General features: G+C 37.0%; 1 protein-coding gene across 1 annotated transcript in view; it reads left to right on the forward strand.

The window, feature by feature from the left end:
• The window catches only part of ITGA1 (integrin subunit alpha 1), a 174,910-nt gene extending 159,933 nt beyond the window's left edge, over nt 1-14,977 (forward strand). The window contains exons 28-29 of the mRNA XM_022597745.3: nt 1,189-1,305; nt 6,429-14,977. Of these exons, the coding sequence (XP_022453453.1) occupies nt 1,189-1,305; nt 6,429-6,473 (162 nt within the window). The 3' untranslated portion in view covers nt 6,474-14,977. The remainder of the gene's footprint in view (nt 1-1,188; nt 1,306-6,428) is intronic.
• Nucleotides 14,978-17,951: the final 2,974 nt, after the last annotated feature.

The following is a 17,951-nucleotide window of genomic DNA, read 5'->3' on the forward strand; positions in this document are numbered from 1 at the left end:
GTTAGTTTAAAAATTCCGCATGGAGCTCTTTATTTTACATTTTATCCTAAAGACAAATTATACTTCAATTGTTAAAATCACTAAAAATGATCATTTTGTAGTTCTATGATCTTGGGGAAGTCACTGATCCCATCCAGATTTCCCTTTCTGTACCTCTAAGTTCAAGGAAATGTTTTAGATGTGTTTAAAGTCTATCTTCAAAGGTCTGATTCTCTGTACATCTATACTCCTGCCAGCTCTGTCTTCCAGATGCATGAGTAGTGACCTACCCGGAGCCATTTGAGGGGTTTGGATCAATATCCACTGTATGAAAATATCTCCCCTGTTAGTTTCTTTTTTTTTAACCCCTACTCTTCCCCTCTAGGTTAAGGAATTGAGATGTTCCCCATTAAACGGAGAGGCAGAACATTGAGCTATTATTGGTCATTGATAGCTACCCTGACTTAGTTTTTTTTCTCAGAAACCTAAGGGATGGGATGCAGGGCAGACAAGTTTCATTGAGGTTTGGGTGCCACACTGAGAGAGCTTGAGTAGCTGGAACTCTAAAAGCTGTCTCCTTCAAGATTTACTTCAGTTAAGACCTAATTTAAAGATGCTAAGAGTATGTCAACGGGAATAGTGTGGTATAATTAAAAAACACACTGGGGCGATGTATGCATGAATTCATTTATCTGTACATTTGAGATTTGTGCATCTTACTCTATGAAAATTATACCTCAATTTGTAAACAAAAAATAAAGCACATTAGAATTAGAATTAAAGTTACAGTTAGAATTAGAAGACCTACTCAGGTTTATATGTCAATAACCTGTGACAACGTTCCAGCCCCAACTTATGCTATTGTGATGATGCACTGAAGGCTACTTTAAAACATATAATACTGTTGGTTCTCCTTGAGTTAAATTCACCTCTACCATTGAGAATTCTGATTCATAATAGTTTACTCTTCATGTATAAATTTCTGAAGGATAAAATTATAAAATTGTTTTGGTAATAATGAATATGACATGGTTAGAGATTTAGAATAGATGAAGGGCATTTTAAAGTATGAACTCATTGTTTTCTCTGTATGTAGTAATGAGATTAAGTACACTGTTTGGTAGAAAATTATAGCCTGAAAGAACTCAGTGTACTGGGAGTTCTAATAGAAGTTTATCAATGTTAACAATCTTGTTTAATAATTTTCAGCTTGCTATTCAAATATCCAAAGATGGGCTACCGGGCAGAGTGCCGTTATGGGTTATCCTGTTGAGTGCTTTTGCTGGATTATTGCTATTAATGCTGCTCATATTAGCACTGTGGAAGGTAAGAACCAAAGTTCCTTTGACTTTTCTACTTCAATTGTCAACAGCATATTGGTGAAACAAATTGTGATTTATCCATGCTGTGAAATATAGTATCACACAGCAATTGAAATGATAACCAAGACAAAATTAAAAAGAAAAATGCATATCTCATACATTGTGCACAACTTGATCCCATTTTTGTACAAGAAAAAAACTAGACATATCCAAAAGTTATGGAAGATCTCTCTAGAGGTTAGGATTATAGGGGATCTTCATTTGTCTATAACACTGGAAATTTTAAATTAAGTATGCATTACTTTTATAAACAGAGAAGAATGAAAACTCTCTTCTATAGAAAAAGGAAGAATGAATTCCTATGTCAATTTAAGAATATATAGCAGCAGAATTATGGTTAAGATAAGCCCTATCCTAATCACATATCTCTGTGTATCTTAAAAAGTATATGCTTCTTTACTATATAAAAATACCACATTTTATACAATAGTTGCATGCCTGAGTGAGAAATGAAAGATTTATTCAATTAGTCGATGAAATGGAAATCTTATAGTTGCATAGACTCCTGTTTCAAATCCTCCTGTAAAACTGAGTAATCATCTATTTTCTGTCGGGTCAATCTCTATATTTACATAGACATTTTGCTTAAACTGAGATGTGCAAAATTTTTCAAACACTTAGCTGTATCTTTTCCAAATTAAGCAGAACTGAAATGATAGCTTTTAGGATAAATTTAATAGAGCATAAAATCTTATAAAAAGTTGAATTTAATATTTTTCTAGTTAAATATCAAATTGGCATTTATTCTACCATATATCACCCTATATTTTACTTATCATCTTGTTTAAAAGCTAAGCTATGTTAAAACTACAGATTGCAGTTACATATTCATTTTTCTGATGCCTGAGCAACAGAATTATCTTTTAATCAAATAGTTTAAATAACAAATTTCTCTCCCACCAAATTACCAACTGTTCCTACCCATTCTGACTAACATTAGTTATAATGACTTAACTTCCTCTTTGGGGGGGTTACTCTCAGAGAAGATGAACAAAGCCATGTATATCAGGAGCATTTAGTTCAGTAAATAGAATCCATTGCTTTTCTCCAGCAAAGTCTCCAGGACAGAATTCTCCACCATCTCAAACCTCCAGCTCTTCCTCCTACTTTACAGGGTATCCGTGCTCTGTCTGTAATACCTGGCTTTGCCACACTGTGGTACCCAAGGCCCGGCTTAGTGGTGTCAAGGTTGTGCTTGAAATGCAGAATGTGGTTTCTTTGTTCATATACACCTGTAATAGAAGATTTTACTGTTGGTTTCTTTCAGTATGGTCTTCTAAGCACAGCACTTGCTCGTATAGTTTTAGGACACCGCTGCCAAGAGAAGAGGAAAGCCAGAGCTGACTATTTGGATAGTCTCTCTAGTTGTATACCTCTTTTTAAAACTAACAAATAAGTTTCAGCCCCCTGTTTTTCGGTCATCAGTCTGAAAAAGCATAAGTATAAAAACAAACACATTCTTCCATCCAGGAGATGTTTTTTTTTTTTTTTTTTTTTTGGTGGTACGCGGGCCTCTCACTGTTGTGGCCTCTCCCGTTGTGGAGCACAGGCTCCGGACGCGCAGGCTCAGCGGCCATGGCTCACGGGCCCAGCCGCTCCGCGGCATGTGGGATCTTCCCGGACCGGGGCACGAACCCGTGTCCCCTGCATCGGCAGGCGGACTCTCAACCACTGTGCCACCAGGGAAGCCCCAGGAGATGTTTTGATGACACATTCTGATTGCTTCTTAGATCTTCTTTTTAAGCCCAAAGAAAGACCATTTAACAGCCTTTGGCCTGTCCTGACCAGTAGGTATAGTTAGTTCAGCAGCCACATCAGTGGGAGCTCCAGCAATGAGAACGGTGATTCCACAGTAGAAGGGAGGAGAACTAGCACTTACTGAGTGTTTACTATATACCAGGAACTGTTTTAAGCTTTTCCACTTAAATACTAACGTCAACCCTATGAGAAAGACACTATTATGCACCTCATTTTGTAAGTGGGGAAGCTGAGTAATAGAAAAGTTAAATATGTTTCCCAAGGCCACATGGTTTGTCAGTTTCAAAGTAAAGGTCTGAATCTGGGCATTTCACTTTTGTGTCAACACTATTAGCCCCCCCTCCTCACTCTGTGTTCTCTCTTGCTTCTATTCACTCTGTTTTCCTTACAACCTCTTCAACTAAGTATTTTAACTACATTTTACCCTTGGGGACACTGAAGCAAACAGAGAGTAACTCTCCCAAGAGTTACCAGCTAGTAAGGGACTGGGTTCAAGCAATGCTCTATCTGCAAAGCCCACCCCTTATCCAATATGTCCCACCACTGCAGGCTATGAGGCAAGGCTCTTCACTCTGGAGCTCCAGGAATTGGGTTTTGTTTAAGAGGGTCATAAACTCTCTGAAATGTATAAAAATATTTGGTACTGTAGTGAGAACCCCCGGTTGGATTCAGACTTTCAGCAGCTCCATTATACTGAAAAGATTAATTGGCCCTCCTGCTGCTCCAACCTCCCTGAAGAATTTGGTCTGTGGTAGGCTCAGAAGAGCTACTCTCATCCCCAGGCATTTTTTTTTTTTTTGCGTTATGCAGGCCTCTCACTGTTGTGGCCTCTCCCGTTGCGGAGCACAGGCTCTGGACGCGCAGGCTCAGTGGCCATGGCTCACGGGCCCAGCCGCTCCACGGCATGTGGGATCTTCCTGGACCGGGGTACGGACCCATGTTCCCTGCATCGGCAGGCGGACTCTCAACCACTGCGCCACCAGGGAAGCCCCCCAGGCATCTTTTTAGACTAACTAGATATGGAGCAGGAACCTCAGGACTATCCTTTCTTCCTTCTTCTTCCAAATCCCACCAGTCTGGAAGTTCATCAAAATTCTCAGTCTGAGACTTTGTGCAGGGAACAGGCTAAAGGTTCCTCCTAGAGCTGGAATTCCATTTCAAAAGGCACAGTCTTTATAGCTTTACCTTCATAGCATGCATAGCAGTGATTAAAGCTTGACACAATCTTAGTAGGCTTAATATACTTGATGTTGAAGGGAGAAGGCTTGTAGAGGACACAGGTTTAAATAGGTTGGGAAACATGTCCTGAAATATGGTACCACACACTAAGGGAGATGCCCAGTCAAGTTAATATAGCCAATAGGATAGAATGAGACTCGGTCCACAGAGGATCCCCGAGAAATCAGATCGTTCCTCTCTTTATTTGATCTCATACTGATGTCTGATCCACCCTTGATGATTTATTTACTAATCCCAAAACTTTGTTCCTCATGCAATATGCATATCCTTAGGGAGTGTGGATGGGGAATAGCACTGCCACCTATTAGTCTTTTATATGTTAATATAAATGTTTCATTCAACATTTATTCTATATTAAAGTCATTGAGCGTGTATTTCTGCCAAGGACTGTTTAATCAGACCTTTGCCACAGGGTTTTGAACTAGGGGGACACGAATAAGATCACTAAGTAAATACAAAAAGAAAAAGAAGGAAAGAGAAAGCTACCAAGAAAGTCTGGGTGCTCAAAACAAACTTAACTTGTTGCAAATGTTGGCTGGTATTGGCCCTGTTCAGTTTGAAGCTATAAACTGTATTTTCCTAATCTCCACTCTAATCACCCAACTTCCACTGAAAGCCCAATGTTAATAGAATCAGTTGGGTGGAAAAGTTTAGATAACAGAAGTTAAGCTTTAAAATAAAGCATTTAACATGTGAAAGGAAAGGAAGGTTGAAAAGAAGCAAAAAGACTTGAGGAAGAAGAAGAAAAGGTCAGGAACTGGGCGAGGCAGGAAAGAGAAAAGTCATGATTCACCACTTGCTTTTGTAAAAGGCTTGTCTGATTTATTTTCAGAACATGCAGGTACAAGTTAAAGGGCTTAATGGTTTGTGAATCCAGAACTTTTATAGTTGGCTCAAAGGAAAAGGCCTGATACATGCAGGAGAACTGGCATTCTAAGGAAGACACATTTATTGTTTCTTCATGTTCATTTGTTCTGTTGTCACCTTTTCTGTGACGTCTACCGCCAACTAGATTCTGGCATGGAGAAAGAGATAAAGCCCTGAGTAAAATTTCTCTAATTTAAAACTGCATATGTTTGACCATTTATGCCCTCAAAGCCCTCAATTGTTCAATATAATTATTTTTTAATATATAATTCCCTTGCATAATTTACCCTAACTTCATGATTAAAATGACATGAAAGTACCACACTTTCAAAGAATTAACTCACTGTCTTTGCTTGAACTATTATAATCCACTCTCAAATTAAAAAAACAAACAAACACAGATTTAAAAAGAGAATACTTCTCTAGGACCCTTTTTTAAATTTCTTTTTTTTAAATATCCATTTTAGATTAGAATATTGCAAAGGTACCTTCTAGCTCCTATCCTTATTTTTATTAAACTCTTTAATTGGAAATAATAAAGCACTTGTAATTTTTATGATGCCCCATATCACAAAGCATAGTGAAAAGGGACCCACATTCACCACTACGTGAAATATTTCATATGTTCAGTGACTTCATTTTCATATCCAAATGATACAGGGTGTTTTCAAGAGACTCTTTATGTCAAGCCTATATAGACAGATGTGCTAACACATTTAAACTTAATCCAAACAACTCAGAAATCCTCCCCAATCCCTTAGCCATAGTGTACCTACGAGATTCACCATCAGCAATAATTACCTCAATTTATGACCATCAGTTACTTGATGGAAATTTCTCTGCCACATCCCTGAAAAAGAAAGGTGATGGCAAAGTAGAGACAGTGCCAGCTAACTGCAGTTTGTATGTCTCCCAAAATATTTTTCCAAAACCCTTTAAGTTAGTTTGCTACATATACTAGTTTTTACTAGGAGACATGATATATTTAATACAAAAAAGTTAGAAATGAAATAGCAATTTGATAAATGACATTTCTTGACATTCAATATTACTTAATAGATCAATGAAAAAAATACCTCTTGATTATATTATTTGTATGCCCACAATTGCTAACATTTTACCAAACTAAATTTTATCTGAGATTAGTATTTATTACCTAAATTCAAATAACTAATTGTATTATGTTTGGTATTTTCTCAACAGATTGGATTCTTCAAAAGACCACTAAAGAAGAAAATGGAGAAATGAAATATTTTAGAAGAAATAATTATTCAATGATCTATCCTCAGGTTTGCCTCAAATATGTGACAAGAAATTTATAAATACAATTAAAGACATAGTCACATAACTCTACGTAATCCATCAGGGATTAATCACTTAGAAAATGACAGATCAAGCAAGATCCAAAAACAATACATTAAAGCTTTATTTTATAAAATGTTGAAAAATATTTTTAAATAGTTACTCATTTTTGTTGAGTATTTAAGCAAAATTACAAAGTGTTTTGAAGATGAAAAATAACCTGTACAAATATGTTTATATATTAAATCACCATTCCAAGTATTTAAGGAATACATAAAAAGATTTTTATGATCACTGAAACATTTACTTTCAAAATAATATAAATTAAGCTTTTTCCATTGATTCCTGATGGATATCCACATTCAGCATGATGGTCAATATTTGTAAATGTCAAGAAAGGAATTTTACCTGAAAAAGATCACTTCCCCCCATTTAAATGAGAAAAATTTCCCAGGTGGAGTCTATATACAATATGGACTGAAAATAGAATTAAATCACAGAGAATATATTCAGCATCTTTGTGTTGGGTTCTGTACTGGGAAAGTTTTCTTTCCAAAGTGTTTGAGAAATAGTACAATTGAGCTGAAATTCTATCTAGGATAGAAAATCAAGATAGACTTGTTTAAAAGCAAGTGCACTGAATGGATTAATTTAAGCTTTTACAGAACACGCCTAGTTTTGGTATTGAACTCTAAAACTCAAAACTCTTTTATACTGAAAAAGCACAGCAGTTTTATGTGGCATAACAGTGATTTGTCATGAAAAGTCACGTTGTGTGTGGGATATGCTAAAATGGTTTCTGAATGGAACTGACAATGTAGATGGATGCCGCAGAAATGCTGGTCATCTTTTGAACGTGAGGGGGTCCCAGGATGTAACCCAAAGTAGCAATTGTCTCAACTCCTTGGTACATGGTTCATTCAAACCCTCAAGCTGTGAGAGTATGTTTATTTTTAATATTTTAAAAGATATTTAATTTTCCAAATGCGGTTCTTCTTTTTATGAAAAAGCAGTATTCCATTTCAGTATTGCATTTTACCAACAAGCCACTGCTTTTTGAGTGTGGCATATGAATGTTTAAATGGACCTCCGGAAATGTATTTTAAAGAATTTCAAGTTTGAAACCTCGCACCAACAGAAAGACATCACACCTTTGTATGAGCTTCTTTGTTCTTGAAGTAATCACCGTGGTGCATCGGACTCTACTGTAGCATAAGCTCCTAGGTTGTTCCATTTCTTAGGGAAAAAACAATGAATGAATGTACATGTGAACTACGGCTGTAAAATTTTCTGATACTTCTGCAACTCTATCTCTCCACCTGATTGACCATCACAAGATCAGAACCTGTACTTATCTGGAAAGTCCTGGGCTCTACTTTTCTCAAAAAGCAGCAAATCAATGGAGAAATTAAATGCCATACATTTAATTTTTAAAAACTAATTTCCAGGGAATTATCTGTGGACTCAGAGGCAGCCTACCTCATGGCTCTCTACATCTACATCTGAGATCCTGATGGTCAAAGACATGCACCTGGGGAGTGCTGAGGTTATCAGTAGCTAGAAGAAAGGCTAAGTTTTTCCAGAGATTTGGTATCCTCTTCCTGGCCTGTGATTGCTCAGAAGTGTCCAGTTTTAGAATTTTCTTCATTCCTGCTATCTATCTCCAGGTTCCAAAATCATTCTTTCCACCTGTTCTTTCTTTGCCCAACAAAACTCAGGTCTCTCATATTCAGTCACCATGGTGCACAACTCCAGTGCACAACCTGCTCAGCAGCTCTGATCCAAGCTCAGCACATTCTTAGAAATAAATCTAATAGATAAAATGTTAAAAAATTCACACTTGTCCTCTGACTCCTAGGCAAAGTATTTACTGAACCAGGAGTATGCACATTTCAACTAAACATGTTGTTAACGTAAAGGGGAAAAATAGAAAAGATGGCATTTTTAACATTTTAGAAAAGAGAGTAAGAGCTGTTTGGCCAAATCAAATAGCTACTTATAAGCTCAGCACAGTTTTTAACATAATTCATTCCTGTTTTTTAAGTAGAATATTAAATGAGCCAGATATCCTATTTCCTTAATATGGTGATTTGTTGAGGTTTATGTATGTATGTGTCTGTGCATATGTGCGTGTGTGTGTATAAACACACATGCACACACACACACATGCATGCATGGACACAAATTGGAGGAAAAATACCTCAACACCAAATAACAGAGTTTACAAGAAATAAACACACAAAAGCTACACCACAAGAAAAGTTTGATTCATCCACTTTGCATATAGTTTTCACTTTCATTAATATTTAACTGTAGCATACATTTATGCAACTATCTAAAAATCATAAATGTATAATTATTATTTTGACTAAATTAATAAGTCAACAGATGTCCCAAATTAGCTTTGTACAGATATCCTAAAACAGAGACAATGATTAAGAAATATACTAAACTCTATTATTTTATTTTAAAACATTTAATAAGAAAAGTGATATTTAAGACAATTTATGAGCTTATTCATTAAATTAAATTGCAAAATAGTTTCTTCTTTTAACTTTGGTATTTTTTTAACTTAATTATTTCTTCCACTGTGGACTGAACTATGCATGAAGTCCCTTTCCATACCAAGCCTACAATGGTATATTGGTAAATTATTGAACAACTGGCTCTCCAGGAGGAAAAAATATCCCTGATTTGTGTCATTTACCAGTTTTCATGGTCTAAATAGTTTTGTCACGGCCATTTTCAAGCTACCAACATAGCCCTAACCAGCTTGCAGAATTCCTGAAAATGTATTTGTCAGTTCTCAAGAACCAGTATGAGCTAACTTCAGTGCACCATTGAGATAGATTAGATGACAATGATAGATAGAAGATAGATAGATGACAAATGATAGATAGATAGATGACAGATGATAGATATAGATGATAGATGGATAGATCAATATAGATGATAGATAGATAGATAGGTGTAGATGATAGATAAACAGAAATGTAACATGAATATATATATATATACACACACACAAACATGCACAATACAATCACATTTCAAATTATTCTTAAAACGTTGATCTCAAACCCAGCAAAGTGCTACATAGTTTCCCATTCTTCAATTTCAATTTCTAAAATTAGAGTCTTCCTTTAATGTTAATAAAATGATACGAACTTGCAGGAAAAGGAGTTGAAAGCACTATATATATATATATATATAAAGGGTGACACTGAAAATCAGAACTACACAACCACAAAGAAGCTGTTTCACTTTCTCTCAGAATCCAGAACCCTGCAGCCATACTGTGAAAGGTCATCCTTTGTAAATATTTGTAATTTCTATGACCCAGTTTGAACTTCAGTGATCCAATTTGTTCAATTATTTTCTCCGAGCACTAGATTCATGGGCAATTTAATCTCTGAATACTTTTTATGTCATAACTGTGCTTGAAATGAGGCTGTGGGAGGACATATTTTACAAAATTTGATGTTTACTCAACCAGAGTAATTTATAATTTTACCTCTTATAAAACCAATATCTAGGCTCAATTAGAAAACAAATACCTGCACCAAAGCAAAAGGTGGTTGTGCAGTGCTTGAGTAAACCTGGGTGGAAGGGGAAGCTGAGAGAAGGGCTGGCATGTTCTCTCCAGGCGGCCCCCCGAAGGGCCACGGCTTGCACTGTGTGAAGGCTACCCGCCAGCGTCTATGCACTGCGCTTTCCTACAGAATATCTTCTCTGTCAAACATGTTGTAATCTGCTCCGTGTGAATTAACTGTCTTGCTTTGCACAACAGTGAGAAAACTAAGAAAGACCCGGGCTCAGAGCATGGTCCGTGTGCCCAGTACAGTCACAGTATCGTTCAAATAAAGAGGCTTCTGGCAAATCAGCCTTTTAAAAATAGTATCCTATGTATCCTTCATTGATTTTCAACACTTCTCAAGTCTCCCTCCATTAGATTAGTCTTCTCACCCAAGGAAGATTTTCAAGAAGACTACTAGAGAAAAATCTTTTTAAAACGTGTGCTCTGTTTGCTACGAATACCAGCTTCTGTGATTTGATCATTTACACAGGATGTCAGTCCTCCGTTCTGTGGCAATCTAAAGGGTTGGTATGGTAAATGTAATAGGGACAGAATGAAAGGCTTGAAGAGATGAAACAGCTTGAAGAAATTTACAGACTGTTACTGGGACACTGTCAGCAGCTAGCTACTCCAGTGGGGAGCTGGCAGGATTTAGCCCTTTGGTGGGTCTCCATCAGCACACCCCCAATCCCCATCCTCACCCATGGAAATTATAATCTAAAGCATGATGGGCTTCCCTGGTGGCGCAGGGGTTGGGAGTCCGCCTGCCGATGCAGGGGACACGGGTTCGTGCCCCGGTCCGGGAAGATCCCACATGCCGCGGAGCGGCTGGGCCCGTGAGCCGTGGCCGCTGAGCCTGTGCGTCCGGAGCCTGTGCTCCGCAACGGGAGAGGCCACAACAGTGAGAGGCCCACGTACCGCAAAAAAAAAAAAAAAAGAAGAAAGAAAGTAAAGAAGAGCTTTAAAATCCTGGAAATGATGCTACTTTCTAACTAAGATCTCCAATTTAACTGTAAACAGCAGGCATTTTAATGCAAACACAACTTCCAGGTGAATCCACTAGACAGCCCTTCCAATCAGACTGCTGTCTCTAAATACCTCCTACCCAGAAATTCTGAAACTGCCACTGGAAGTGAACTTTGCAGTGCATTACTAAAGGCTAAAGGCTGCGGTTTCAATGAGAGCACTGTTGTGCAACATCTTAAGTAGAACGATAAAAAGAGAGTTAAAATCTAACATTGTAATCTGGTGAACGAGTATTTTTGATCCTCATATTAAAATGTAACCTTGAATTTAGCAATTCCAAGTAACAGCCTTTAATCATCAACCTTGAGGAAAAGTAAAGGAGCATGTGCCGGCTCTTCAGCCCCAGGTGCATTGTCCCCTACAACATGTGGTGCCCAGGAGGTCCAGTTCCTAACTGATGAGAATGGATCCTCTGCTGCTGTAAATGGCCTAAGCTCCCAAATCCACTACATCCCAGGATCAGCCCTCCCACATCAGACACACACATAAGCACGTGCTGAAATTTTACCATACTGAAAAATATACAAGGATAAGTTCTCACTTCTAATGTTGGACTCTTTGCTTTGAGATCAGCCTTTTTTTTTTTTCCTTTTAAAATATATTAAAGGCTTTCTCCCATAGCTAATGAGTTCAGAACTTTACACAAGACTTCCTTGCATTTTCCTCCCATTACAGGCTAGAGAATTTCAATACCATGAAGACTGGACAGTAGGACCCAGGGCCCATTTGCAGGATCTCTCTGCTTCCTGCCTTCCAGTTGGCTGTTTCTCTTCTCAACTGTACAGTGGGGATGTTTGGTCTTAATTTGGGTCTTCTTGGCAAGGCCATTCTAAGCCTGGTACTCCTTGCAGGGCCTTGAGATCTAGATATTCTTTACTGGTGAATTGAGGCTTGGAAATCCTTTAATTATCTGACACACCATGGAAATCACGGCAATATACTAGGCAGATACCAGTGACACTCATAACTGTGATTATGTTTGATCTTACCATATTTGAAGTCACATCTTGATGAAAAATGACTAAGTCTGGAATTTCAGGAGCTTTCCTGCAAGAGACTGAGACTCAGTGTTTAACCTTTTATTTCAGTTTGATCTATGCATAGAGATTGGGGACAAAACTTTTAAAAGAAATGTTCCAAATGACAGAATGAAAGGCAGGATTCAGCCATCTCCTGCTGACAGTCCCTGTCCCCAGTCCTGTTTTTCAAGAAGCGGAAAGAGGATTGGATGGGGAAAAGTGAGTATCATAATTGTTTCTTTCTGCTACATATTGTCAAGCAGAAGGAAGTCACCACACGGCACACTAATTGTGGCTTTCTGAGAGATCTTAGCATCATAGGTCCAATGACAGGTGACGGTCTTCCTGCCATGCCCCCGAGGCATCTTGCATTTTGAGAGACAGAAAAAAAAATGTGGGGAGAGGGAGAGGGAGGGGATGAAGCTATTCATCTTTTATGTACACACCATTACTCCTCAAAAATACTGTAAGCTTCCTTAGCCCACATCATACCTGGCTACAATACTAACACGTGTACTTCACACAAGTAAACTGTTGATTAAATAAGAGTAAAAGTATATTCTTACCTGTCTATTAACTAGGGCTAATTTCCTGAAGTTTAACGTGCTTTGGCTCAAGTAAAAGCAATCATTTGAAGTAACAACAGCTCAGATCTTCTTCATTCCAGAAGCATTTCACACAGTGCATCCCAATACTTAGTGTTTAATTGAGAGACACCACTGCCTTTATTCAGACACCACTTCCTTTATTCAGGTTACAAGAGCCACCCTGTGCGTTCCTTATCAGGAGGACCAGCCTGAAGGGGGATTGGTGTACTGTGTGTTACTACTATTAGGTTGTAAAATTGTTAAGAGACAGTATAAAAAATTGTGTCCATTTTATTAAAAAGTAAAACACTGCATATAATAACTACTGCCCTGAAGCATGTATCATACTCACTCCAATAAACTTTTCTGCATGGTCTAACATAAAGTATATTCATTGCTTTTTTTTATTATTATTATTTACCTCAGAATAAACTCATTAAAATGAATAGCTTAAGGGTGTGTGCATTTCTACAAGACTTTTATTGGACCAACTCGTTAGAAGAAAATATTTTGATTGCATTCAAGAACAAAGAAGCACGAAATTTGTTGATTCTAGTAATCTATTAAGTGCCTAATTTCAACCCATTTGAAAAAAGAAATGGGTCATCAGATTACAATGAGTTAAGTTGATATAATTAGAAATAGCTGAGAGAGTAAAAGAGTGTTTTGAATGTCCTATGTATGGTGCATCCTGTATACTGATTTGAGGTCAGAGGTTTGGTATTTTTGTATAATTCTGTCTTATCTTGTGCATCAGCTGTGTATTTTACGTCAAGGTAAATAAGCATCTTGTTTTATATGTTAAATTTAAAAAGATGACTTTTTAAAAGAAGAATGTGACTGCTGTGATTTTAAATACATAAATTTTATCCAAGATTAATATTTCTTCCAATGCACCAACTTTTTTTTTTTTTTTTTAGCTCCTTGGTAGGCTTTCACTTTGATGCTCTAAAGGGAAAAAACAGAAAGCAAATTAAGTCTGTCTGTGGTGTTTCCTGTACACAATATAGCAATGTGATTAGTCTTTTGCAAACTTGAGACAAAAACCACAGAATCCATTATTACTACATATCTTCTTCTAATGAGATGTTTTATTAATAAATTGTCTGCTATACAATAATAGATTGGACCACATAGTATAAAACAAAAAAATACTAAGAAGTAAAAAAAAAAAAAGGTATTTTCTCTATTCAGCTTATAGTTTAAAGAAGTAAAGTTATTTCATATATAAGGGCTAGAAGAAAATGCAGGAAGAAGTTTGAGTAGTAATAACACGTTCATCTGGGTTTTTTAAATATTTATTTATTTTATTATTTTTGGCTGCGTCGGGTCTTAATTGAGGCGTGTGGGCTTCACTTTAGTTGTGGCGTGGGCTTCAGAGTGTGTGGCCTCTGTATTTGTGGCACACAGACTCTAGTTGTGGCATGTGGGCTCAGTAGTTGCAGCACGCGGGCTTAGTTGCCCCGCAGCATGTGGGATCTTAGTTCCCCGACCAGGGATCGAACCTGCATCTCCTGCATTGGAAGGCAGATTCTTAACCGCTGGACCACCAGGGAAGTCCCAACATGTTCATCTTGTAAAAGGTTTTATCTTCCAACTATGCAGTATGGTGAGTGAGGGAGGTATTTTTATGGAAGACAAAGACTGAGTTTTGAAGAGGTTATTTGTAAGGTCCTGTACTAAATTTGTGTCAGTACATGGCCCCAGTGTGCTGTCTTTTCTCTCTTACTGTGAGGTAAGTAATTCTCCCATTTCACCATTTGCCCAGGAGGAAAATGCAGTGCAGGTACTAGAAAGAATCTGGATATATTCTCTGTAAAATAAATGACATATATAGAAATTTATTACTTATAAGTCTGGAGCATAGACACAGTATTTGCTTTTCTTTCCCTTCGTGATGTCTGATTATAAAATTAACGTGATAATCATAAACAGATTTCAGTAACAGTGTTCACCAAATACAAGTGAACATTAAAAGGGATGGAGGTGATTTCTGTTTTCTTCTTTAGAATAGCTATATTATTTGAATTGTTTTTAAATAAATATCAATTTTTAGGTCAGAAAAAAATCATTTAGGGTTAAAGGGAATATATTCACATTGTAAAAAGTTTGGAATTCAGAAAAATGATTGTAAAACAGTCATTACACCAGCACCAGAAATTACTAACATTAAGTTGTCTTGTTTCTGAGCAAACATGTTTAGTTTTTCCATATTTCTATTTTGACATACTTGAAATCGCAGAGAATATGGTTCCCTGTACTTTAAAAAATTTTAACATTACATTTCTTAATTTTTCTTTCACATTAAAAGGGTGATAGCCATCAACGTCTTTCCCTTATTCTGGAGTTGACAACAGGGAGGAAAATTACTCCCACATTCTCTCAAGTTAACAACCATTATACACATATACACATGACATACTAGAATTCTCCATAGTTCAAGTGTCAAATAATTACTTCTTTAACTACTTCTTCAAGCAGCAGTGGGACAGGGTAGAGAACAAGGAGTAGATAGGGAAAGATGGGAAAGGTAATCTCACTAAGAATAATAGCAAATGTGGCCCCATTTATCATGCAAAACCAACTGGGTTATTTTTTAAACAAGCCTAGAAAAAGAAAGAATTTTTGCCAAAAACAAGGCCTGGCATCAGTATCATACAAGCTTAACAGAAAGAAGTCAGTGAAGGGGAAACAGGAACAAATGAGCTAGGAGACAGATAGAAAACAAATAGTAATATGGCAAACATAACTCTGAACATATCAATAATTACATTAAAGGTAAATGGTCTGAACACTCAAATCAAAAGTCAGAGATTGTCAGACTGATAAAAGAATAAGGTCCATCTACATGTCCTCTAAAAGAGAGAGATTCAAAGGCACAAATAAATTGAAAGGAAAATTATGGGGGAAAGATATACCATGTAAACAGTAACCATAAAAAAGCTGGGGGTGGCTATCTTAATATCAAGCAAAATGAACTTTAAGATGAGTGCAATTCCAGACTTGGGAAGATTCTATCCTTATGAGGGAGAAGGAGACCCCTGGAATTCCTCTAAGTATATAGAAATCCTAGATTTATACTTGAGTTGACTTTGTTGTCTTGCAGGTTTTCAAGAACTCATTGGTGCCTGAAATTAAACTTCTGTGTGGATTAGAGCCGAATCATGGAGTCATCTCACTCTGAGACTTGCGTCTTAAAAGTGTATAGCATCTCTGACCTGCACAGAGTTTAATTGCAATGGTCCAATTCCTTCCTGATTTCAGAAATAATAGGGCAAGCACCCAGGCTGCCAGCCACTTCACAGATGAATGCTGTTTGGTCATGTGCCAGAGTTCTAGTTAGTACTCGACTGGCAAGTACTGGCTTGAATTAATAAAAGCAGCATTGAAACATCTTCAGGTTTGGTCTTTAGCTGCCATTTCACCCAGATATTTTTGTTGTTGTTGTTGTTGTTGTATCTTTCAACTGAGTATGTGTGGCATGAATTCATGTAGATATCAGAATCTCAAATGGCATTCCAAAGGCAAGCGTGGAAATGCCCCAACCTGGAAAATAAAGAATAGCCTCCAGAACTGACCATTAGATGGTAATTAGTGGAGCTGGAAATTAGCCATGCCAAAGAATCTAACCGTCCTTGATGAAAGGCCCAGGGCTTTTTAGTTTTACATGCTGAGTCTCTCATTTGCTATTTTCTTCCTTTACTCTCAGACTTTTCTATTCTATTTGCAGCCAAGTACCATCTGTTGTTCCTTTTCACACACTTTTCAAACCTTTATTTCACTCCTGCCCACTCTGCATACCTCACCATTATAAGGTGGGTAACTGTGCAAAGATTCCAATTAGTGTATTGTTTGACAGCACCTCAGTTTTCTACCATCTAAGATGGACCACATCATCATGAATGAAGACTGTATATTTAAATGGAGTCATTTGTATTCTGCAAGAGGTTTACAGCTGGGACATGCGATCAGGTAGTTTTATTTTGTTTTGTTTCCTAATAATTTTTTTATGGAAGTATTGTTGATTTACCGTATTAGTTTCAAGTGTAGAGCATAGTGATTCAGTATTTTTACAGATTATACTTCATTATAGGTTATTACAAGGTAATGGCTATAATTCCCTGTGATATACAATATACCCTTGTTGCTTATCTATTTTATACTTAGTAGTTTGTATCTCTAAATCCCATACCCTTAATTTGCCCCTCCTCTCTTCCCTCTCCCTATTGGTAACCAGTAGTTTGTTTTCTATATCTGTGAGTCTGTTTCCGTTTTACGTATACATTCATTTGTATTATCTTATAGATTTCACATATCAATTATACAGTATTTGTCTTTCTCTGTCTGACTTATTCCACTAACCATAATATTCTTGACATCTATCCACTTTGCTGCAAATGGCAGAATTTCTTCTTTTTCTTTTCTTGATGTGATATATATCACATCTTCATTATCCATTCTTCTGTTGATGGGCATTTGGGTTGGCTATTGTAAATAGTGCTGCTATGAGCATTGAGGTCCATGTATCTTTTCAAATTAGTGTTTTCATTTTTCCCAGCTGTATACCCAGGAGTGGAATTGCAGGATGTGAAGCAGGTAGTTTTGCATGAAGCTGATGAGGCTTGGTGAAGTTTCCCATTTTACTCAGAGGAAAGGGGGAAAAGGGAGGACACTGACATTTATTGCCTATATCTCACATGCCAGGCATTGGGCTAAGGAATTTGTCAACATTATGCTTTTTAATTCTATCAATAATACTAAGTGGAGATTGACAGCAAAGGGCCGTGAGAGAAATTCTTTAGCGCAAAGGAAGAGTTCCCCGTTGTGTTTGTGGTGATAGTTACATGACTATATAGATTTGTCCTAACTCTTCAAATTGCACACTTAAAATTAGTACATTTTATTGTAATGACAGTATATCACAACAAAGGTAAGAAAAATAAGAAGAAAAGATTTTTAAATGGAAATTATAAATATCTAGACTGATGGAAAGTCAGCAACTCAAATGATGGTGAAGCTGGATGACAGAAGCAGATAGCGTTCTCAGGAACAACAACAACAAAAATACTGAAAAGGAAAAGACCCACTATGCATATAATATTTAGAGAGATGGAAAGGTAGAGATGAAAGTAGAAGCAATAATCAAGGAAATAACAGAAGGAAATTTCCCTGAACTGAAAAAAATTTAGAATTTTCAGATGAAAGAGGCTCACCA

This window comes from Delphinapterus leucas, chromosome 3, assembly GCF_059928025.1.
Source record: "Delphinapterus leucas isolate spDelLeu-1000000601 "Yukka" chromosome 3, BTC_Dleu_Yukka2, whole genome shotgun sequence".
NCBI classification, from domain to species: domain Eukaryota; kingdom Metazoa; phylum Chordata; class Mammalia; order Artiodactyla; family Monodontidae; genus Delphinapterus; species Delphinapterus leucas.